The sequence below is a fragment of the Armigeres subalbatus genome, chromosome 2, assembly GCF_024139115.2.
Source record: "Armigeres subalbatus isolate Guangzhou_Male chromosome 2, GZ_Asu_2, whole genome shotgun sequence".
NCBI classification, from domain to species: Eukaryota; Metazoa; Arthropoda; class Insecta; order Diptera; family Culicidae; genus Armigeres; species Armigeres subalbatus.
The window spans coordinates 399,349,778-399,374,476 of NC_085140.1; the positions used below are offsets into that span (position 1 = coordinate 399,349,778).

At 43.1% G+C, this 24,699-nt stretch overlaps 2 protein-coding genes across 4 annotated transcripts; one reads left to right on the plus strand and one right to left on the minus strand.

Moving 5' to 3' along the window:
• The first annotated feature begins 857 nt into the window (after positions 1-857).
• LOC134213267 (ATP-dependent zinc metalloprotease YME1L) lies at positions 858-21,869 on the plus strand. Of its 3 annotated transcripts, none has more exons than XM_062692147.1 (8): positions 858-1,090; positions 1,383-1,935; positions 2,788-3,124; positions 3,302-3,615; positions 3,675-4,065; positions 4,129-4,294; positions 20,797-20,980; positions 21,041-21,869. In XM_062692147.1, exons 1-8 carry the CDS (start codon positions 1,064-1,066, stop codon positions 21,370-21,372), a joined length of 2,304 nt encoding a protein of 767 aa, XP_062548131.1. In that variant the 5' UTR covers positions 858-1,063; the 3' UTR covers positions 21,373-21,869. The 3 variants fall into 3 exon arrangements, with proteins under 3 accessions (XP_062548131.1, XP_062548130.1, XP_062548132.1); XM_062692146.1 differs by having other exon boundaries at positions 859-1,090; positions 3,299-3,615; XM_062692148.1 differs by having other exon boundaries at positions 859-1,090; positions 2,809-3,124; positions 3,299-3,615.
• A 93-nt stretch (positions 21,870-21,962) lies between these two features.
• Positions 21,963-22,559, minus strand: LOC134210237 (30 kDa salivary gland allergen Aed a 3-like). Its single transcript, XM_062686281.1, has one exon. It carries the CDS (start codon positions 22,557-22,559, stop codon positions 21,963-21,965), a length of 597 nt encoding a protein of 198 aa, XP_062542265.1.
• Between the last annotated feature and the right edge of the window lie 2,140 nt (positions 22,560-24,699).

Sequence of the window (24,699 nt, forward strand, 5' to 3'; positions counted from 1 at the left end):
ACTATTATCATTATATATATACTTTTAGTTATTAGTGTAATATGCTTAATTGAGGAAATAAAATTAACATTACAGTATACATCATACCGTAATATAATCTCATTGACAATATTTAATTTACATTTATAAAGCTATAATTTTTTTGTTTTGCAATTAATTAACAATAAGCCTTTTTTATTAGAAAAACAATTGATTAACAATAAATGTAATAGTTCTGTTCAAAGAACTATAACAATATCGGAACAATAGAAATAATTGTTTTGTGTTCTAAAATGTATGAGAAAAAAAGGATTTTTTACTGTTACGGTAACTAACAACCCACCTTTTTTATTGTAAAAGCCTCAAAAACAATAATTTCTATGGTATATCACAATATATTGTATTGTACAGTCGGGATTCGCTGGTTGGGATCTTAATACTTGGGTCACTTTTTAGTTGGGCCTCCGCTGGTTGGGCCATGGCCCAACTAAAAAGCAACCGTACGTCAAAATTCAATGTAAACACGGAAAACGGGATTGGGCGTCACTGGACATCATTTGTGATGTTCAAGTCGAAATACACGTGTTCAAATGGCTGTCAGTTGACCCAACTAAAAAACCGAATTCGTTAGTTGGGCCGAGGTCGTGGCCCAACCAGCGAATCGCGACTGTATTTTTAATGTAATATTCACAACACCACTTTTTATTGTTATTTTAATGTATTCTTTCGTATTGTAACAAAAAAAGTTATTGTTTTTTTATTGTACTTTTTATTCGGGTCTGCAATAAGTACAAACTTTTTTTGTAGTGTGATACAGAGCGATAAATTCGCATTAGTAGGAATCCACTTTAGGTTCCACAAAACGTCAAAATTACACAATCAGTTTGACGACGGTGAAACACAGCCCAACCAAGAAGGGACGACGAAGAAAACGTACAAAGTGATAGTGAATTTTGCGAGAGACCTCAAAAAGCGTCTAAAACATACAGAATAACGAGCATTTCATCACTCTTAGGTCATATACCGTGAAAGTGCAACCCCTGCAACCCGTAGAAGATTATAGTGTCACCGGAAACGCTGCATAATGTTTACAGTAAACACACATCAGCACGTAAGTACCAGACCAGCGAGAGAGAAGACTGACGACGATTTCGTCATTATTTTTTTACTGTCACGTCCAAAATGCAGGGCTGGTAACGAGCTACATTGTAAATTAGTCGTCGGGTATCAATCACTTCGATTTTTTAAAATAATTTTATTAGAATCTGGGAAAATTCATTTGACAGATTTTTTTTTGTTAATAACAAAAATAGTACATACCCGTTAACATCCCTGTTCAACGACAAGGACGTTATTTTCCGCCATTAGTCGATTGATCTATTGTTTTCTATTGTTTCCGCCAGCAACTGCTGTTTCATCTCTCGCAAATCACACCGCGCCATAGTAATATCGCTTTGAAGAAGCAAAACAGGCACCATGTTGCCAATGCGCCAGGAAAGGAAGCATCCTTTCTGGCCCAACAGGATCCGTTTCTGCCAAGACTGAAGCAATCACTGGTGAAATTCTACACTGACAGCTTCCGGCAGTCGATCGAAGAACCTCAGTCGGCGCCCGCATGTGAAATGTTCGAGCTTAAACTACCTCGTAGGATTGAGCGTAGTCTTCAGAAACACTTCAGCAATATTCAGGTGTTAACCAGCAGCCGTGAGGACGTTCCCTGGAGCATAAGTCTTACGCCTAAGGCGCGTAAAGGATGTCGGGAACCGCCACAGCAGGAGACCGTCAGCTTCAGTGGTCAGACGGTCAAGCAGATTGTGCGCAGCTTGCTGACGCAGAACGGTGGCGCCTACCACAATCTAGCGTGGGTACAACAGCGCGGTTTTAAAACGGTTCGATCCGTTAGTGCAGAGCAGAAGAGAAATCCTGGACTGTTCACGCGAGTTAAGGATACGTTGGGTGAGTGCTGGAAGATTGATGAATAATATCGGGAATAGTGAGTTTATTTTGACTTCAGTTAAATGCGTACCAGCTTTTAATTCTTCTGGCGACGTTAAGCAAAAGTATCAATCTAGGAACTTTTTTTTCAAATAGGCGTAACTGTTTTTGTCCTTGCAATTCGAAACATCTCATTTCTCATTCTCTGACGTTACTACCAAATAGATCGCAATCTAATTCTTTCTGTTGGGTACCACAACATTAGTTGATTAGTCTTCAAAAAGGAACGAATATTCGAACGAAAATTTTCATCATTCCGCACCATACGTCAAGTGGAAAAAGTGTGCTCATTAGCGGAGCCTCTACTTGGAATCATCTCCCTTTGGCTACTAGACAGCAACAAACATTTCAAGCTTTCAAAGATAACTACTAAAACAAAGTTCAATTAGCTATAGCACTCAATTACCACTTAGTAACTTGCAAGGTTCCAATGTTATTTTATTTCCCATTCAAACTTCCTTGACCTAAGTAAAAGTCCTGTAACTGGTAGGCTATCGTAACAAATAAATATACTTATACTTATACTTATACTTGACCAAAATAGTTTGATTGAATGAAGAGCCTAATCGCCTTCTCAAAAATTATAGTTAGAATCAATTACACCTATTTGAAAAAAAAGAAGTCACTAACAATGATTTGTCGACATGATTGGAATCCCATTTAAATTCCAATACAACTTTACTGGATTTCAAAGAATTTCCTCTTTGGCATCATAAACTATTTTATTTACTAATAAGCATAGAATAAGTTTCTATTCGATACACCTACCGTGTTGCTCCAGAACATTTGCCAACACGCGTACCGCTAATTTAGATACCGATTCTTCAATTGCAGCTGCACCGGCTCCGCAGATTTCCCACAAATATGAACCGGTTCCGTTCAATGCCCAAACGATCAGCCCTCAGCAGTACAGCGAACCGTTCAACAAGCTGCTGAACGAAGTCAATGACCCCACGATACCGGACGAACAGAAGCAACGGTTGAAGATCGCGTTCGCCGAGGGCTATCTCACGGCGACCCATCCGGACCATGCGAACCGTTCCGGCAAAGCGATGCGCTATCTGAAGGTCCTGCAGCAGTTGCTGATCATTGTCGTGTTCATCGGGATCTTCATCAGCCTGTTCGTCTCGACCAACGGGTCCGTTTTTAGGTCTGCAGTCGAATTTGCTTTTTATCAGTACAATTTGCTTATCAATGATACACGCTTCTTGTCCACTCAATTCGGAACAACATTCTAAACTGATCCTTGTTTCCTTTCGGTTGCCTCTTTTTTCTCTCTCCCTCACTCCCGCGGATTATCCCCATCACAATTCCATATTTTCAGTAGAATACAAATCGGCAACCAGGTCGAGGTGGACCCGGAGGACATCTCGGTGACGTTTGAGGACGTTAAGGGTTGCGACGAGGCCAAGCAGGAACTGAAGGAGGTGGTCGAGTTCCTGAAGAACCCGGACAAGTTCAGCAACCTTGGCGGAAAGTTGCCGAAGGGTGTCCTGCTGGTGGGTCCACCCGGCACGGGAAAAACACTACTGGCACGGGCCGTGGCCGGCGAAGCTGGGGTTCCCTTTTTCCACGCGGCCGGGCCGGAGTTCGACGAGGTACTCGTCGGGCAGGGAGCGCGTCGAGTGCGCGATTTGTTTAGTAAGTTGTTTTTATTTTAAATTTTATAAGAAACTGTTCACGGTAAACTTTCTCAACAGAGGCAGCCAAGGAACGGGCTCCGTGCGTTATTTTCATCGACGAAATTGACTCGGTTGGTGCCAAGCGTACCAACTCCGTGCTGCATCCGTATGCCAATCAGACAATAAATCAGCTGTTATCGGAAATGGACGGCTTCCAGCAGAACGAAGGAGTTATTGTGCTGGGAGCGACGAACCGCAGGGATGATTTGGATCAAGCTCTGCTGAGACCGGGTCGTTTTGACGTGGAAGTGGTAGTTCCGACGCCGGACTTTACCGGACGGAAGGAGATCCTCACGCACTATTTGAGTAAGATCTTGAGCAAAGAGATCAATGTTGATCAACTGGCCAGGGGTACGACCGGTTTCACGGGAGCGGATATTGAGAACATGGTCAACCAGGCTGCTTTGAGGTACGCAACATTTAATACTGGTTGATATGAATAGAAGTTTTATGAAACCTAATTTAACTTCAGAGCCGCTATCGATGGAGCCGAAACAGTGACGATGAAGCATCTTGAAAATGCCAGAGATAAGGTACTTATGGGACCGGAGCGAAAATCTCGCCTGCCGGACGAGGAGGCCAACAAAATTACGGCGTATCACGAAGGAGGACATGCTATTGTTGCCTACTATACAAAGGTAATCGAACCTTACCGAGAAACATTTTAGTTCACAAAATACGAATTTCTAAATTAGGCAACTTCCAGCCCTAACATTTACACTTAGACTAATTGTAAATTCTATAATCTATATGACTATAGTCTATTAGTCGCATAGTTTTCATCCATAGTCTTTGTGAAGTATCAGAAGTTATCGAGCTAATTAAATCTGATTCTATTCATCTGGTAGAACAAAGTTATACTAAAAGGGATGTTAAAAAATACGGCAAAATCATCCAGCCAGATTCTGCTTCAAATTAACAATATTTTTGCATTAATTTATGAACAACCAGTTACCGCTCAGCTTCTGAGACGTGCAGACGTGTTTCCGATTGCGCTCTTGGAAAGTCAAGTGATCGAATACAGTGGTTAAAGTTCGATTCCGTCTGTGCCGCGTCGCGCGTTTTAGTGATCCGCGATGAGGCGAGAAAATACTTTTCGTATTGACTACTCGAGTTTCCCGGTGAAGCCGTCATTCGAAAAGGTTCACGGCTTTTGCCGCACGGTACTCGGCCTGAAGAAAGAAGAAGTGTTGAGACTACAGTGCCACAGAGGTGAACAATGTGCGTTCGTCAAGGTTGACAACCTGGCGCTCGCACAACGAATAGTGCAAGAACATGACGAGAAGCATGAAGTGGAGCACGCGGGAAAAATACAAGCTTCGCATCACTATGGAAGATGGATGTAGAGGTTAAAGTGCACGACCTGCCAGAAAACGTCCCCGAAGAAAAATCGTTGAATTTCTGAGTGCGTTGGGTGAAGTGTTTTCGCTGCGAGAGTTAACAGGGGGAGAAGGGTTCGAGTTCGGTGGGATACCGCTCGGCATTTGGTCGGCCCGAATGCTAGTCCATCAAAACATCGATTCGTGGGTAACGATCGATGGACAGCAGGCCTACATTGTTTACAAGGGCAGATCGTCTCTTGTAAATACTGCAAAGAGCAAGCGCATACTGGCATATCGTGTGTCCAGAACAAAAAGCTGCTAGTCCAGAAGAGCTATGCGAACGTGGCGAAGCAAACTGGGCCACGACAACCACCGAAGAAGGCGAACGGTGCAAAACCCCCGAGCACCAAACCGGTCGGTCAGCGTTCTGTTGCTCCACCACCAGCATCGCTGGAGGCTTTCCCCGAGCTGCCACAGCCGTCGAGTCAGACCGAACCGTCTGGCTCAATAAACCCAACTGCAAGCCAGCCGACTGCGCCCATTGCACGAACGGTGTCTCCCAACCCGTTGCAAACCCAAATCGCGCGCAGCACATCGTCGTCGTTGCGCACACAACCACAGACCGCTGAAGTGGTCTTGGTTGACATATTCAAAAAGCCAGCAAACGCGTTGCGATCGAAAGACCGAACCGCCGGCAACGACACGGACGATTCATCAACATCGACGAGAAGCAGTCGAAGCCGAGGACGCCCGCCCGGCAAGAAACAGCGATGCAACGACGGTGACGACGAGCAGGATGTGGACTTTCTTCCATAAATGGCTCTCACGTCTTACAACCTCGCATCCATCAACATCGGCACGATCACGAACCCCACAAAACTGAACGCACTCCGAACCTTCATAAGCAGCCAAAACCTCGATATCGTGTGTCTGCAGGAAGTCGAGAACGAACAGCTTTCCTTGCCTGGCTTTGTCGTTTTCGCGAATGTGGACCACACGAGGAGCTGTTGCGGTGAAGGAGCACATCCATGTCACTCACGTGGAGAAGAGCCTGGACAGCCGACTAATCGCGCTACGAGTGCACGACACAACGATCTGCAACGTCTACGCTCCCTCCGGCACTGCTCAGCGCGCTGCTAGAGAGGAGTTCTTCAATGGCACGCTTGCATATTATCTCCGCCACCACACCGAGAACGTCATCGTAGCTGGCGATTTCAATTGCGTGCTGCGTGCGTGCGATTCGTCCAGCCCGAACACCAGTCCGTCTCTCAAAACAGCTGTACAGCAGCTGCAGCTACATGATGTATGGGAGAAGTTGTGTCCACGTGATGCAGGTTTTACCTATGTCTGTCGAAACGCGCGATCTCGACTCGATCGGATCTATGTCAGCCGTGGTCTTCGCGACAAACTGCAGTCGGCCTACACGCACGTCTGCTGTTTCACGGATCACAAGGCGCTAACGCTCAGACTTTGTCTTCCCCCACTGGGACACGAGCCCGGGCGCAGTTTCTGGGCCCTTCGACCGCATCTTCTTACCGAAGAAAACGTTGCCGAGTTTCAGTATAAGTGGCAATATTGGACTCGTCAGCGCAGAAACTACGCGTCGTGTATCCAATGGTGGCTGTCGTACGCTAAGCCAAAAGTCAAATCTTTTTTTAAGTGGAAATCTCGTGTCGTCTACGAGGAGTTCCACGATACGCATCAGCACCTCTATGCGCAACTACGGCTAGCGTACGACGGCTATTATCAGCAGCCACAAATGATCACCACCATCAACCGGCTGAAAGGGGAAATGTTGGCACTGCAGCGTAATTTCTCCCACATGTTTATGCGCATCAACGAGACGCACGTGGCCGGCGAGCCAATGTCGATCTTCCAGCTGGGGGAAAGACGACGGAAGAAAACAACGATCTCGCAGCTATAGACGGGAGAAGACGAAATCGTCGTCGAGCCTCAAGCGATCGAGGCAAATCTGTTTGATTTTTTCTCGAGCCTGTACTCAGAAGAAACAACAGAAAACGACGGCAATGCCAACAACGGGGACGATTTTGCTTGCGAACGTGTTATCCCACCGGACGACCCACTGAACGAAGCGTGCATGGAGGAGATACAAACAGCAGAAATTCTGGCTGCTATCAGGGCGAGCGCACCCAAACGATCCCCCGGTGCCGACGGGATCCCACGAGAATTTTATCTCCGGATGTTCGATGTCATCCACCGTGAGTTGAACATGCTTATGAATGAAGCACTCAACGGAAATCTCCCCCATGCCTTCGTAGAGGGCGTCATCGTGTTGGTGAAGAAGAAGGGAGGCGACAACACAGCCCGAGCGTACCGGCCCATATCGCTGCTCAACAGCGATTATAAATTGCTTTCCCGCATCCTGAAAAACAGGATGGAACGAATTATGCAGGCCCACCGCGTCCTAAGCAACGGACAGAAATGTTCAAACGCAGAGCGAAACATCTTCCAGGCCACTCTCGCTCTGAAAGATCGAATCGCCAATCTCCGTCACCACCGTCGGGCCGGTAAGCTCATCAGCTTCGATCTGGAGAACGCCTTCGATCGGGTGCGGCACTCGTTCCTCTTCGAAACCATGCGGTCGCTCGGGTTCAACGGGGAACTCATCTCTCTTCTCTCGCATATAGCCAGTCGGTCCACATCCCGGCTGTTCATCAATGGGCACCTCTCTCGATCGTTCGAGATCGCACGGTCGGTGCGGCAAGGCGACCCTCTGTCCATGCACCTGTTCGTGCTTTATCTTCACCCACTTGTGTGTAGGCTTGAGCAAGTATGTGGGGATGATCTGCTCGTTGCCTACGCCGACGACATCAGCGTGGTGGTGACGTCACCGTGGCAAATAGAAGCGATGAATGAAATATTTCGTCGCTTTGGGCTTGCCGCCGGCGCAAAATTGAATTTGCGAAAAACGGTTGCAGTGAATGTTGGCTTTTTCGAAGGTAACGAAATTGGTACCCAGTGGCTACAAACAGCCAACGTAGTCAAGATTCTGGGTGTTACCTTCGCCAACTCGATAAGGTTGATGACCACACTCAACTGGGATGCGCTGGCGGGCAAGTTCTCACAGCAAATGTGGCTGCAGTCCTTGCGCAGGCTGAATCTGCACCAGCGGGTGATAATGCTAAATACATTCGGTACGTCGAAGCTGTGGTACCTTTCATCTGTGCTGCCTCCGCTTGGTGTTCACACGGCGAAAATCACAGCTACGATGGGGACGTTTCTGTGGAGAGGAATGCTTGCGCGCGTTCCGATTATGCAGCTAGTTCGGAAGAAAGAAAACGGTGGCTTGAATTTGCACGTGTTGGCGCTGAAAAGTCGCAGCCTGGCTACCAATCGACATCTGCAAGAGATTGAATCCATTCCCTACTATAAATCCCTTCTTTTCCACGCAATTCCTCGCCCCGCAATTTCAATAGACAATCCTGACCTAAAATCAATCCTATCAAACTTGTCCCAAACTCCCAACCATATCCAACAAAACCCCTCCGCCGATCTGATCCACCAGCAAATCGTCCAGCAAACCGAACTGCCAAAGGTGGAACGAAACAGTCCAGCGCTTGACTGGCCACGCGCGTGGCGAAATATTGGGATGAAAGAGCTTTCCTCATCGCAGCGATCCCAACTTTACCTGCTGGTGAATGGGAAAATAGAGCATCGGAAGCTTCTGCACGTGATGCAACGTGTGGCGGACGAGAACTGTCAACACTGTGACATACAGGTAACTGAAACGCTCCAGCACAAGTTCTGTAGCTGCTCTCGTGTCGGCCCGGCCTGGACGGTCCTACAGCAGAGGCTAGCCGGCTACACAAATGGTTGGAGACGACTGTCGTTCGAGGACCTCGCGAGACCTGTTTTGCCAGGAATTGGAAGAGCTGCGCGAGTGGAAATTCTCCGCTTGTTTGTGAAGTACATCGGCTTTGTTAACGAGTGTAACGATAGAATTGATGTAGATGCTTTAATGTTCCAATTAGATTTAAATTGATTTGAAAACGCTGAACTACAATTGTAAAAACTGTATAAATAATGACAAATAAAAACTGAATTTTAACCACAAAAAAAAACAACAACCATAGATATAAACCATACCCCAGAAAACAACTCCCCAGAATGCACTATTCCATAGAAAACCTTTTCCTAGAATGAAACATTTCCCCGAAAACGATTCCTAGAATGCACCATATCCCAGAATTTTTTTTCAAACAATTCTTGCAATGAATGCAATTAGGGGTGTGCCAAGGTCTTGGTCAATATCGATTTTTTTAACCAGTTCATTTATTTGGTAGGCTCAGTCGTGTGTGACACTTTGCGGAGCCGCAATTCTCAAGTATGATATTTTTACATGGTATATCATCTTATCTTAACAGTTAGTTGGGAGGGGACATAGACCATAATACTCGTGGCGACTCAAGGTTAAAAAACTTAATACAGGACGGACTGGGTAGGGATTTGGGTTTAGGTTATTTCAGCTGCTCATCCGGGCGTTTGACTTTTAACGATTTTGCGTGGCGTCGTGCTCGATTTTGGTTCGTCAGGGAGCATCTTCCGGATGGCCAGAGCTTCGGGGTACATGGTACAGAGAAACTGAATCGAACAAGAAAAAAAAACTGAGAAAGAGAAGAATATAGGCATTAAACTTTGATGTCAGCCAAGCAAAGGAAGGCATAGATGGCCTGCATATATATATATATCACATCGCGATCTCCCAAAACACCTCTTATATCCCGGAAGGGTTGTTTACCTCGGGCCACAAGGGTATCCAATAGTTGCTCTCTGGAGGCGTCATTTTCCGAGCAATACCAAACTACGTGATCGATGTCATCGTAACCGGCTCGGCACCTACATAGGTTGCTATCGACCAGGTTTATTCTGTAGAGATGTGTGTTTAGTGAATGATGATTGGACATAAGCCTCGACATCGTGCGAATGAAGCCTGAGATGACTTAAGTCCTCACCTCTGAACCACGCTCGCGCAGAAACTTTAGGAACTATGGAAAATAGCCACCGTCCAAGTTCATTGTGTGACCAAATCATTTGCCAATTTTGAAGAGTACTCTGACGGACTAATGGGAAAAACTCGTTATTCGAGATTTGTCTATCATAAACTTCACCTTCCTGTGCGCCCACCTTTGCTAGCGAGTCCGCCTTCTCATTGCCATAGATTAGGCAATGGGATGGGACCCATACAAAGGTAATCTTGAATGATCTTTCGACCAAATCACGCATCTGCTCTCTTATTGTTGTAAGAAAGTAAGATGCGTGCTTAACAGGTTTCATCGACCGGAGTGCCTCGATAGAACTAAGACTATCCGAGAAGATGAAATCTCGGGTACTTATTCAAAACGACGTATGTGATTTTGTAAACAAAGATTCAAATGTCGATTCGTCCAATCTGAAAGCCCTCCCACGCAAACCATCACCACATACAGGCAGGGGAAGCCTTCGGCTTCCTGTCGGTGATGTTGGTTTGCGTGGGAGTGCCATCAGATTGGATAAACCGACGTTTCAATCTTTGTTTACAAAATCACATACGTCCTTTTGAATAAGTACCCGAGAAATAATGGTCTACGGGCTGATTGGAAATTATCCCCAAAGCGAAATTAATTGCTGCCAGCTCAGCAACATAAACCGAACACGGTTCCTGAAGTTTTCGGAAGGTGGTTGAACTTACGTTGAAAACACCGAAGCCAGTGGATTCGTTAATGCGAGAACCATCAGTGAAATATCTGTTATTGTAATAGATAGATATTTGTCGAAGATGATCTGGTATTCCTTGAATAGCGTGTTTCATGGACAGATCGTATTCAATTGAGGAACTGTCGTTGACGAAGTGAACTCAAGGTGGATTATAACATGGAAGACAAAGATCTGTTGATATGTAGTTGAGATAGACTCGCAGGTATCTTGAACGATGAGCCAGTTCAAGCATATTATCGAAGTTTTCTAACACAAGTGTGTTACTTGTTCCACATTTGATCAGTATTCTAAGTGAGAGCTCCCAGTAACGGTGCTTTAAAGGAGTGACTCCAGCAAGCACATCCAGGCTCATGTTATGCGTTGAATGCATACAGCCAAGAGCAATACGCAAACAACGATATTGAATTCGTTCCAATTTGATCAGGTGGCACTCAGCTGCTGAGAGGAAGCAGAAAGAGCCATACTCTAAAACAGAGAGAATAGTCGTTTTATATAGTTTGATGAGGTCTTCCGGGTGAGCGCCCCACCAAGTTCCAGAGATAGAACGGAGAAAATGGATCCTTTTTCGGCATTTCTCTAATAATCAATATGGGTTTTCCAGGTACACTTGGAATCAAACCAGACCCCAAGGTATTTAGAAGATAAAGATTGGTTTATGTCATCTTTCAACAGCTTTAGTTTCAGTTGAGCTGGGTACCGCTTCTTAGTAAACACTACCAATTGAGTTTTTTGCGGAGAGAACTCGATCCCTAAATGTCTGGCCCAAACAGTCAGGTTATTTAGGGAATTTTGCAATGGTCTTTGCAGGACATTTGCACATGAACCTCTTAGGGAGATCACGGCATCATCTGCAAGTTGTCTAAGCGTGCATTGTCCTTCCAAACAAGTGTCAATATCTTTAACACAGAAATTGTAAAGCAAGGGACTTAAGCATGAACCTTGGGGAAGGCCCATGTAGCTATTTCTGGAAGTTGTCAGAGTGCCGAGAGTAAAGTTCATATTTTTTACTGACAACAAATTGTACAAGAAATTATTCAAAATAACGGGTAATCCACTACTGTGCAAATTTTCCGACAGTACTTCTATGGAAACAGAATCAAAAGCGCCCTTAATATCCAAGAAAACTTAAGCCAGTTGCTCCTTGTGCGCATAGGCCAGCTGTATATCTGAAGAGAGCAACGCTAGACAGTCATTTGTTCCTTTACTTTTTCGAAACCCGAATTGAGTATTTGACAGTAATGCATTTTGCTCGACCCAGTGGTCAATTCTTGAAAGGATCATTTTCTCGAATAATTTTCTCATGCATGATAGCATGGCAATCGGTCGGTATGAATTGTGATTAGACACTGGTTTCCCAGGCTTTTGAATAGCTATTACTTTGACCTGTCGCCATTCTGGGGGCACAATGTTGTACTCCATGAAACAGTTGTACAGGTCAAGTAATCGTCTTTTTGCGATATCTGGGAGGTTTTAAGAAGATTGAATTTGATGTTATCGCATCCCGGAGCAGAGTTATTCGATGAAAGAAGAGACATAGAAAGTTCCAGCATTGAGAATGGTCCACCCAAAGAACCGGGATCAGTGACTGATTCTCGAAATAGCGGTTCTGCTGGTACGGAATCTGGGCAGACCTTTTTTGCGAAGTTGAATATCCATCGATTGGAGTATTCTTCACTCTCATTGGTGGAAATGCGGTTCCTCATGTTGCGGGCCGTTTTCCAAAGTGTTGTCATTGAGGTTTCTCGTGATAGTCCCTCGACAAAACGTCGCCAATAACTACGTTTTTTAGCCTTGAGAAGATTTTTGAGCTTTCTTTCAAGCCTCAAATACTCTTCGAAAAGCTCAGACTTTCCGTGTTTACGGAAAGCCTTGAAGGCATCAGATTTCTCGGAATACAACTTAGTACATTCATCATCCCATCCCAGGAGTGGCTGGTCTTCTTATGACAGATGAACTTGGAACGTGTCGTTTCTGAGCTTCTAGTGCGCTTTTATGAATCAATTCGGTAAGGAATCGAGTGGAGGAAGTATATCAGTTGATTCAATTTTTACCGCCGATGCAAATTTTTGCCAGTCAATGTTTTTCGTGAGGTCGAAAGGAACATTAACTGGCACTGATCGTTGATAGCCACTTTTGATTGTAGTGACTATCGGCATGTGGTCACTACCATGGGGATCTTGGATTACCTTCCACGTGCAATTTAATGATAGTGAATTAGAGCATAAAGACAGATCTATTCGACTTTCCTGACCTTGAGGTCCTATTTGAGTTACTTGAACTGTGTTCATAATATGTATTCATTTTGAAATCAACGCACAAATCATAGAAAATAGGCACTCTGCTATTGTCTCTAGTTTCCATGTACATTAATATCACCCAGTATTAAAATTGGGATGATAAAAGAAAGATTGCGCTCCAAATATGTCAACAATTAAGTGAGGCATTTGGAGGAATATATACTAAAGCTATGCAAAGGTCTTTATTCTTTACATTTACTTGGCAAGCGACGATTTCTAAACCATTAACAGTCGGAATGGGAATTCTGTAGAAAGTGTGACATTTTTTGATTCCCAAAAGAACGCCGCCATAATGATCATTCCGATCTTGGCGAATAATGTTAAAATCGTGGAAGTTGATTTCATCTTCAGAAGAAAGCCATGTTTCACAGAGTGCAAATATATCGCAATCGGAGTTGGGAATTAAAAACTTAAACACGTCCAATTTATGTTGCAGACTGTGACAGTTCCACTGCAGCACAGTGATTGTATCTTGTATGGCCGTATTATCCATCGAAAGATACAAGTCCTGCAAGAAGGGGCCATGAAACAGTCAATTGCTTCAGATAACTTTCAACTGTTGGAATAAAGAGGTCAATGATTGGCCTCAATGAATTCGGAATATTGAATAAGTTCAAAATACGATCCACAAGGTCCTTAAAGGATATCAATCCTCGCTTGGACGAGATTCTTTTCTTGGAAGTGCGAGTAGCAGTTTTCTGCTCAGAGATATTCCTTGACTGATGTTTCTTTGTAACATCAGTTGTTGGCAATGGCGGAATGTCTTACTGCAACATGGGTCAAAAGGAGCAGTATAGACAGGTTGCTTCGGAATTTTAAATAATCCCCATTACCATCAGATTTAGGCAAGCTTCTAGGGATGATTTTTGTTTTCTTGCGGCGCAATCCCGGGGAAGACAGTTTCTTCCTCTTTTCGGGTACGTGTACCTCCGCAGAATCATCCATATCGGCTACGTCAGAGTCCGATTCGTCTATGGAAATGACATCATAAAAATCACTTACTTGAACGGCAGCTGAAATAGCAGCCGTTGCGTTGGCAGTTGCGGATGTGTCTTGCGACTTCACCATTTCTGCATACGACTGCTAAGAGCGCTGTACTAACGAACGCTTAACTTTTTGGGTACGCTTTTTGTACACCGGGCATTCTTGCAAACCATGTGGAGGGTCCAAGCCACAATAAGCGCACTTTGTAACTTGTTGTTGGCAGGACTCCTCCCTATGCTTTTCAAAACATTTGCCACAACGGGGCTTGTTGTCGCAAAACTCGGCAGTGTGCCCCAACTGTTTGCAGTTGGTACAATTGAAAACTCTGGGTACAAAAAGACGCACCGGAAACAACATATTTTCGATATCTACATATTTTGGGAGTATCGAACCGGCAAACGTTACCCGTAGCGAACCTGACTTCGAATATACTTTTTTACCATCTACCATAGCTGCTGAATGCAATTCCTTGCAGTCCAGAATATCCACGGTAGACAGCAGGACATTCTTTAAACGGCCTTTTCCTGCAAGTACATCCTTGCAAGTCAGGCTCGCTGCGTTAATTACGCCTTCACTCTCGACCTCCCGCGAGGAGACATAAACCAAATATTCCACATTATAGTTCTGGTCTTTTGCGATAGCATTTGCATCCTGGTATGTAGGTGCGGTTACACGTAGTTTGTTCCGATTGATCTGATGAAAATCAGTTTTCGGAAAACGACGCGTCAAGTCACGTTTGATTCCTAAAAAATCAATACTTTTCACCTTCTGCCGAAAGTAAACAACCCAGGGACCAGGTGATGTGGCCTGGTAAAATCGCGTGCGGACGACATTGTCTTTGGGAGGCATTCCGCCTCCACTCACTTCGTCCATGTATCAAAGATAAAAAAAAACTTAAATAAATTTATTTAAGAAAAAAAAAAGTATTGGACCAGGCTAATGCCCACTCTTTCTGCACTGTCCGATTCTTTCTGTCGAGAAAAAAGTGTACCCAACTCCACCGCATGCAAACAATACAAAGCGAATAGGTACTTAGCCGTTTTGTTTCTGCCTTTGTAGGTGCCTACGAACGTCGTCGTACGGGGATGGATGATGCTCTGTCCGAATGCTGATATTCACGGCGCTGTAATGATTACCGGTTGGTAATTTACCAATTACAGCCCGCTTCCTTCTGGTCGCCAGGAATTCACCTTGCGATACTTCGGTGCCGTTTATTTGGCAACTTAAAAAAGCACTTGATCGAGTTCGCGTGAGAGATCCAAACTAAATGCGTCTGACTCGGTCCGATGCGACACAGGGAATGGTCAATATCGATATTGATTATCAATATTGGAACCGATATCCGATAATGTACCAAAATGTCTTATAGCCTATTCAGATTACGCCATTAATGACATAATAATTGGCGTTTCAGGGTAAATACGCTTTATGATGTCATTATTTACGTAATATTCCATACATTTTGCGCTGTCAAAAGATACCCGCTAAAAAGAGTCATGAAGAATTTATTACGAACAATTATTACGAGAGAGCTTTCGTTCTAACTGGGATGCAGGGAGAAATTCAACAAAACAAAACTGACAAGCGTCACGCTCTCTTTGCCAGAGAGAAAATTCTCTCTGTTTTCATTTCGTTTCGTAGTTGACAGTCATGCTCTTTCTGTCGCAGCAGGGTCGAATGCATGTTAGATGGAAATCTTCTGAGCGCTGAAGAATAACTAGGATTGTGATGGTTTTGTGGAAAGCATTTTATATGATGAAAAATAATGATGATAATTATTTATTCTCCAATATTCAACATGAATTGTTTAAAAAAACAGATGCTCTCTAGAATTAACATGAAGTATTTAACTTAAACCTAGATTTAATAGAACAAATCGAATAAATTTTCAAAGTTCAAGGGCCAATGCGGAAGACAATTTAAAACGTAGGAATGGTTGGAAAACGAATATATTTGATGAATAAACATGATTATTCATAAATTGTTTCAATTCTGCTCCTTGAATGGCTTAATATACTTTGGATTTCAACATTTTTCACGTGGGACAACTGTACGATTTGAATGGGATGTATATATAAAGTAGAATAACCTTAAATAAAACATGGATTGGTAATGCATTAATTCATCCAAAATCCAGTTTAAATTATATCACATTCACACGATTCGATTTTATTAGAAGCTGTATCATTGATTGTCGAGTAGAACGCAATGGTTCAGTTTCCGTTTTTGAAAAAAATAAATAAATTTCTGAGTTGCCCTTCATACATGGAGATACTGGTGGAAATACATTTTAGTTCGATAATATTTCTTGAAAATTGGTCCAATCGTCCTTTTTTTATTTATTTGTGAGAATTCCCAAAAGTATCTAAATTTTTCTATCAAATCTCCGTTCGATCATAGTACAGAATCAAAATACTTTTTAAACTTAAAAATAAATTGAGGAATAGTCTGATTCCCCGAAGAACGGCGCACCCAACTAATGAATGTAGCTTCGCTCATTATCCTTAATGAGAGCTTCAAAATATTCTTCGAAAATCTCTTTTCATATTTTTTTTTTCGTAGAAACTTTGTTCAGAAAAAAATGTTCGATTGTCGCCACACAAATGCTTGATTTCGCAAATTAAATTTTAAAACTCTCCTTGAATTCAACCCTGTATTAGCGTGCAAATGTGGAAACATGGAAACGTCAAGATATATTATCTTGCTGCAGTCTGAACACCTCGTAATAATTGGATACCCTCTCACTTAACAAAGTCATAAATAGCCCAATCTGAATAGGCTATTAAAATCATGAAACTTAGTTAACCTTCTTCGGATATTAAGAAAAACTTACGAATAAGATGTTAGGGTCATATTGGAACGTGCCCCTGGAGCCGACGTTCTGATAGGGTCATATTGACCCAGAAACGTAAATGCTTATAAAACAGTCAAATTATAACCGAATTACAAAGTTTATATACCGTTCGAAAGATAAACTTATCAATTTTATGGCTATGTGGTGATATGATAATTCTGGAGACAATACTTACTTGATGGGCTACAGCTCTTCGATGAACCTACGCCGAATGGAGTATCCTTCTCCACTGGACTCGATCCTGGGCCTATCGCTTCCAGTCGCCCTGAACATTGAGCGCCCTCAGGTCCTCTTCAACTGCAAAAAGCCATCGTGTACGCGGCCTTCCACGTAATAATCCGTAATAATCCCTAATTGCAGCTGCAATACGCCTTTTCACCTCGCACCATTTCGCTATCACCACCACTAATGAACTCACGTTGATTTCCAGCGACCATGTACTTCGTTATGCTGGTATTGATCGTGAGTCCAATCCTCGCTGTCTCCCTCTTAAAAGGCACAAAAGCCTCTTCCACGGCACGGCGATCAATCCCGATAATATCGATATCGTCCGCAAATCCCAGGAGCATATGCGATCTTGTGATAATGGTACCGCTTCTTTGCACACCAGCTCTCCTAATCGCTTCCTCGAGCGCTATATTCGAGAGTGCATCACCCTGTTTAATCCATCTAAGGTAACGAATGACGTCGATATTTCATGCGCAACCCTTACAGTTGATTTAGATCCGTCCAACGTTATTCAAACCAGCCGTATCAGTTTCGCCGGAAAACCATGTTCAAGCATAACTTGCCGTAGTTCATTCCGTTTCACTGAATCGTACGCCATCTTGAAATCAATAAACAGATGATGTGTCTGCAAGTTGTACTCCCGGAATTTATCAAGGATTTGTCTCAGGGTAAACAATTGATCCGTCGTTGATCGACCCTCACGGAAACCTGCTTGGTATTCGCCGACGAAGGACTCTTCAAGCGGTCTCAATCTGTTGAACAGAATACGGGACATAATTTTGTACGCCGAATTAAGGAGGGTTATTCCTCGATAGATGGCGCACTCCAGTCTGTGCCCTTTTTTAAAGAGAGGGCAAATGAGGCCGTCCAACCAGCTAGCAGGCATTTCCTCATCTTCCCACATTTTCGACATAATATGGTGCAGAACTTCATAAAGCTGTTCACTGCCGTGTTTGAGAAGTTCAGCCGGGAGCTGGTCCTTCCCCGCAGCCTTATTGTTTTTCAGCTCTTTAACATCTTTTTTAACCTCATCTAGTGTAGGCGACTCCACAGCTTGTCCATCGTCGCTAATATTTATTCTGCTCACCGATGCTCCGTCACTTCCACTATTCAATAGCTGCTTCCACCTGGCAACCACTTCGGTCTGTCAGCAAATTCCCTTGTTGGTCGTTGCACATGACGGGAGATGGCGCTGTCTTTCTCCGCACGCCATTAACAGACTCATAGAACCTCCGCATATCGTTCAGCTCCATTATTTCCTGCGCCTCGCTAATCACTTGTTCTTCATATACTTTCTTCTTCCTGCGGTGGGTTCGTTTTTCGGCTGCTCTTGCTTTCTAGTACCGATTTCTATTCGATCGGGTACCCGACACCAACATCCGTCTTCTGGCAACGTTCTTCCCGTCTGTCACTCTCTGACACTCCACATCGAACCAACCCGTCCTGGGTCGCCTCTGTGCAGTGCCTACCACTTCTCGTGCTGTTGTGCTCACCGCACCATGGATCGACTCCCATAAATCGTTGATGTTGTCGCTAACGTTGATTGCACTTATCCGTTCGTCGAGCTTCTGGCGGTACTCAGCCGATACTCTTTCCGCCGACAATCGCTGGATATTGTAATGCATCGTTCACTGTGATCTTTCGTTCGATACAGTTGACAACCGTGATCGAATTTTACTGACAGCGAGATAGTGATCAGAGTCAATTTTCGGACCTCTGAATGTCCGCACATCGACAACATCCGAGAAATGGCGCCCATCCACCAGAACATGGTCTATCTGGTTGCAAGTTTCACCATTTGGGTGTCTCCAGGTGTGCTTTCGAATATTCTTTCGTGCATAGTAGGTGCTACTGATGGCCATCCCTTTGGCAGCAGCGAAATTTACTAGCCGTAGGCCGTTGGCATTGGTAGCGGAGTGAAGGCTTTCCCTACCAATTATGGGACTGAAAAAGTCCTCTCTACCGACCTGAGTGTTAACGTCTCCGATAACAATTTTCACGTCATGCTTTGGGCACTCTCCATAGGCTTTATCAAGACATTCATAAAACGTGTCCTTCACGTCGTCGGATTTATCGTTGGTGCGTAAACGTTGATTAGGCTGTAATTAAAGAATTTTCCCCGTATCCTCAACACACAGATTCGTTCGCTAATGGGTTTCCACCGCATCAGTCGATATCTGCTGGGCCATCATTACGAGGCCAACTTCATGCTCTGCTTTTCCGCCGCCGCTGTGATAGATAATGCAGTGTTGGTCGTGGGGTCCATGGCTCGGAATTCACGTTCTCCGGATCTGGGCCATCGGACTTCTTGAATAGCAACCACGTTCACTCCAACCTTCTGCAATTCGCGAGCCAGTAGGCTCACTCGTCCAGGTTCATTTACGGTCCTGACATTCCAGGTACCGAGTTTCCAATCATAGTCCTTATTTCGTTGCTGGGTCGGTTGCCAGAAATAACGTTCTCTTTTTCTTCTATCCCCATTTTTCGTGGTATTTGAGAGGCTTCAGTAAGCTACCTTACCGGGGTCGCGTTACCTACATCGCGCTGGTGGGGCTACCATCTTAGGCATAGCTGACGCCATACAGCATTTCGTTAATTAGGGTACCAGGCAGACGCTGTTTGAGCCACACCTCCTGGTGGCGTACGAGGCGATCGAGGCGTACCTTCTCACTCTAGCTGATATCAGAAGGACAACAGTGCCTATGCTGCACTACCAGCTAAGTACACAACCCTTAGCTTGCGGTCTTTTGTCATCGGACGACTCGTGGAAGCGTGAGATAAGAACTTGTGGAAAACCAGAGCTCTGTTGGGCGCTCCTTCCTTGATGTCAACCCACCATTTTGCAGCCCAGGAAGTTATCACCTATGAAAAAATGCTAGAACAAAAGTTATTTGGCATATCTAAAATTAGTGTAACCGAAAAAAAGTTTTTGTTTGTAAATCAATAATTACTTGATTGTTTTCAATAGTTTCACTATTTTCACACAAATTTGATTATATTTGCAGTCTAATGAAACCATAAAGTTGTGCCAAATACTGCTTCTTGTTGTTGAAATAATTCGATGAATGTTGGAAGGTGCAAAATTTGATGGAGCTCTACAGCTACCATGGGAAGGAAATGGTTAACAGAGGGTACTGTTCCATTTTCCACTTCTTGGCTTATTTATGCTTCATCTATTTTCAGTGAGGTTTTTTATGTGTCCTATTTTGCCTTTCTAGAACAAACGTTATCGGCTACGATTTATCGATAATATCGGAATTTGAAATATCGGATATCGTATCGATAAATTGGACCCGACATTTATCGATAATATCGAATTTATCGATATCGACACAGCCCTAAATGCTATGTTTCTAACGGGTGGTTTCTAAATAGTGGCAACTAAAAAACCAGAATGAAATGAATGGCTCGGGAAAAAAAAAACAGTTCAATCTGATATATCTTATACAAAGAGTTTCTATGTTAAACTTAATCCTAGAATTAAAAAAAAACACATTAATAAAGTTTAAAAAAAAATACAAAGAGTTGTCTTTTAGTCTTCAAACTTACCTAACTTCGTCGAGAACCATAAAGAACGTTTCTGCAGAAGGAATGAAGAAAATCCATCCAGCCGTTTTAGAGTTATGCGGATACGAACACAGACCATTTCGTTTTCAGACTGTTTAATAAAATTTTCAGAGTGTTTTAATCTAATGCTATTCACCGAGTGGCTTGATTTAACTTTTATTTGTTTTTCTCAGGAGTCCCATCCCCTGCATAAAGTAACAATCATGCCGCGAGGACCATCGCTCGGCCACACAGCTTACATCCCGGAGAAGGAGCGTTATCACGTCACCAAGCAACAACTGCTGGCCATGATGGACACGATGATGGGTGGCCGAGCGGCTGAGGAACTTATTTTCGGAGCCGACAAAATCACGTCCGGTATGTGTGACCATCAATAATGACTCTTACGAACTCAATTACTGACATTGAATTCCCCAGGTGCGAGCAGCGATCTGAAACAGGCGACTTCCATCGCGTCGCACATGGTCCGCGACTGGGGTATGTCGGAGAAAGTTGGTCTGCGCACCATCGAATCATCCAAAGGTTTTGGCGCCGCCCCGGAGGTCCTGTCTCCATCCACCGTGGAAGGCGTCGACAACGAAATCAAGAAAATTTTAAACGACAGCTACGAGCGGGCCAAGACGATCCTCAAGCAGCACGCCAAGGAACACAAAGCGCTGGCAGAAGCGCTGCTCAAGTACGAAACGCTAGACGCCGAAGACATCAAGGCTATTCTCGGTGGAGAGAAGATGCCGGTGGAAGAACACTAAGATGAACAGCAGGGAATAGATGCTGAATAAATATTGATTTGTATGTACAAGAAAACTGAAAAAATGTATAAGGATAAAAATTTGAGAGTTAATATTTGAAAAAAAAAACAGCAGGAAATACACTCACATGCGGTGAAAATCTTCAGCGACATGGCTTTAGGTATACATATTAAGATAATTTATATTTAATCCCAGCTTCCTTCCTTGTTTTAATAGAATCAACATTTCGTAATGTAGGCTTGTAATAGTAGTTGTACTTTAAATGTGTCGTGACAAGCCTACCAAGCGCTTAAAGAGCACCTCCAAAAACATTTAATTACTACAACTCGAAATACGATAAACCAATTGTTAGACAGCTTTAGAACTACACCGGGAAATAAACCAGGTTAAAAACTGATAAATCTGATTCTATGACGTTTAGAATATTTAATTTCGGAGCACCAACCACCAGTGAAATTGCAAAAAAGAATAAATACAAAAAATGTTAATTGATCAAACCAACTTGATTTTATTTCTTATTATTTTTCTTTTATCTGGAAAATAATCGTAGTTCAAAATATCTTATTATTCTCAAACCAACGCTTATTTATTCACTTTCCCTTCCCATTAGTAGAAACGCATTCCTTGATCTTCGACGTAATCTGATCGAAATGTCCGCCAGTTGCGCTGTCTTCCGAACATTTGGAATCCGTACTATCCTTCCCCTGTTTACAAGATGTAAAGGACTTCAACTTCTCGTCGACAATCTTCTTCACATCCGACCCCATCGAGGTGAAGCATCCGGCAATTTTGCCGAAATCGCCAACCAAACCAACGGCATCGATTATTGGGACCCTCAGGTGCGACTGCAGGTTGTTGTTCAGGAAGGAGCGTAGAAATCCGTTGTCTACTTTGTCCACATCGGTGCCCTTGTCGAGCAGTTCGTTGACCTTGTTGTAGGTGTTCAAGCGATCGTCCTTTCCGGAGCCCTCGGTTACTGTTTCTTTCCCATCATCGCCGTTCTCACCTGTCGATTCCGTTTGATTACCGTCTTCTGTTCCCGCCTCACTGGTTTCATCTGTTGATGCTTCTGTAGTTGCGTCCGCCTCTCCAGTTGTGCTCACTTCTTCACCTTCTGGAAGCGGCCATGTGAGAACAGAGCCGATCAAAAGGCAGCATGTCACATATGAGGTTATGAAGAATTTCATCTTTCGGATTCGGACTAATAGTGATACGATCTTATTGACTAACAGGTAGGGTAAAAGTTCCGATAGTCGTGGGTGCTCCTATAGTTGCGGTAGTGTTGTTTTTACACAATCTACGTATTTAACGCAGCAACCCATATAGTCTATCAATTTGTTGACCTGTCATTACACGAAATACAGGAAAACAGGTTGAGAATTGCATCAAAATTGGTAAAGTATCACTGAAATACCTTTTCCTTTTCTCTGCTTTGCACCAATAGTTGCGGTAGTGTTCCTATAGTTGCGAGTCCCATATGTAAACAATGGGATTCGCAACTATAGGAACACGAATTAAAAAATACCGCAACTATTGGAACACTGCACCAATAATTGGAGATACCATTTTAGGTAACAATGATGGATGCTACTGCAATCTGAACCCCTTTCGGATTAAATATAATTAATAATCTTCCATGTGCACTAGGGTGGTTCAAAAAATCGATTTTGCTCCACAGTGCTCATCTGATTCTTTACCATGTTCTGAGTGTCCTCTGAAAATTTGAGCTCATTCGGATTAAAACTGATTTAGCACAAGCCGTTTCAAGTTTGCATGCAAATTAGTATGGGGAAATTTATTTTTTCATTATACTGTTAATGACGCTTCCCCATTAAGTGCAGGTTAAAAGAAAACCTACATAGCTAAAAGCAATACTCAACCGCTTTCACCCAACGAAAAACGCATGTTGATTAATCGCTCCAATAATTAGTAATCGAATTTAATCTATACCGTGGTTTTCTGGAGCTAATTCCATAACTCATCAACAGGCAACATTGCTGCTCGTGGCGCGAAAGATAGCACACATAAATTCAGGCTACTATGTTGCACTGCACATTTCAGTGATGCCCTCAAAGAAGTTTAACTATCATGACTAAAGATTCGCAACCTGTCTTAAAATCGATTACTAATTATTGAGGCGATTAATCAACATGCGATTTTCGTTGGGTGAAAGCTGTTAAGTATTCCTTTTAGCTATGTAGGTTTTCTTTTAACCTGCGCTTAATGAAGAAGCGCCATAATCACTATAATGAAAAAATAAATCTTCCCATACTAATTTGCATGCAAACTTGAAACGGCTTGTGCTAAATCAGTTTAAATCCAAATGAGCTCAAATTTTCAGAGGACACTCAGAACATGGTAAAGAATCAGATGAGCACTGTGGAGCAAAATCGATTTTTTGAACCACCCTAATGTGCACCCTTGAGGTAAGTGAAACGAAGTATATGCTTGGTGTGAACCAATAAATAGTGGTGTAACGTGCTTAGTTCCTCCACTATTGGGTCTTTTACCCTATTTATAGATTGCAAATCGATTGCATGTTGTTTGTGATCTTATATCTAACTTCTTCGTGATAGGGGAATGTGAGGCAAGATGCACACCGTAATATGGTATTACAACCTCCTCTATTATGTTAGCATGAAAAAAACATTAATAACTAGTAATTTAGTATCGATTTAAGCGATTTAAAAACAAAGAAAACGTCCATTTGAGTTTAGAACCCTTAAATAATTAACCCAAATGTTAAAATAAACAGCGGTTTTCAAGCAATCAAACTTTCTGCGTATGTTTTCATAAGTTGTTTACATGTTATAGTGGTTTTTGAAATTTTAGCATATTACAACATAATACGCCATTTCCTATACACCCGATTCTGTTTTTACACGGATTTTTTGCAAAGTTGCTCCATTTTGCATGATTCGTCGAGATATCATAAACAAATTTACACGGATTTTTAAATTTTGAACTGAAAACTTTTTTTACACGGAGCGCATCCCCCGTGTAAAAAAAGAGTCGGGTGTACTTGAAATCATGCCCCATATGGCCATCTTAACACTTATTCCCCTACATCTGTTATACGCACGGGAATAAATAACAGATATCGGTAAGTGTGCTGTTAGTAGAGATGGACTTGAGTTGGATATTTTGTAATAATATAAACAACATCACATTAATCACGTTTTCGCTTGCAATAGCGAGAAGATCTAAACTAAATACAAATAATTTGCAATAAAGTTAAAAGTATACTTACTCGATAGGTACTTGATAGGATACAGCTCCTCGATGAACTTACGCCGAATGAAGTATCCTCCTCACTGGCGGCGCTAG

What these genes read in the sequence shown, in the direction of transcription:
- LOC134213267 (XM_062692146.1), top strand. Translation starts at nt 1,064, where the DNA reads ATGTTTACAGTAAACACACATCAGCAC. An exon ending in TCGAGTGCGCGATTTGTTTA is followed by an intron (nt 3,616 to 3,674) that starts GTAAGTTGTTTT and finishes CTTTCTCAACAG; the next exon opens with AGGCAGCCAAGGAACGGGCT. An exon ending in TTGTTGCCTACTATACAAAG is followed by an intron (nt 4,295 to 20,796) that starts GTAATCGAACCT and finishes TGTTTTTCTCAG; the next exon opens with GAGTCCCATCCCCTGCATAA.
- LOC134210237 (XM_062686281.1), bottom strand. Translation starts at nt 22,559, where the DNA reads ATGAAATTCTTCATAACCTCATATGTGACATGCTGCCTTTTGATCGGC.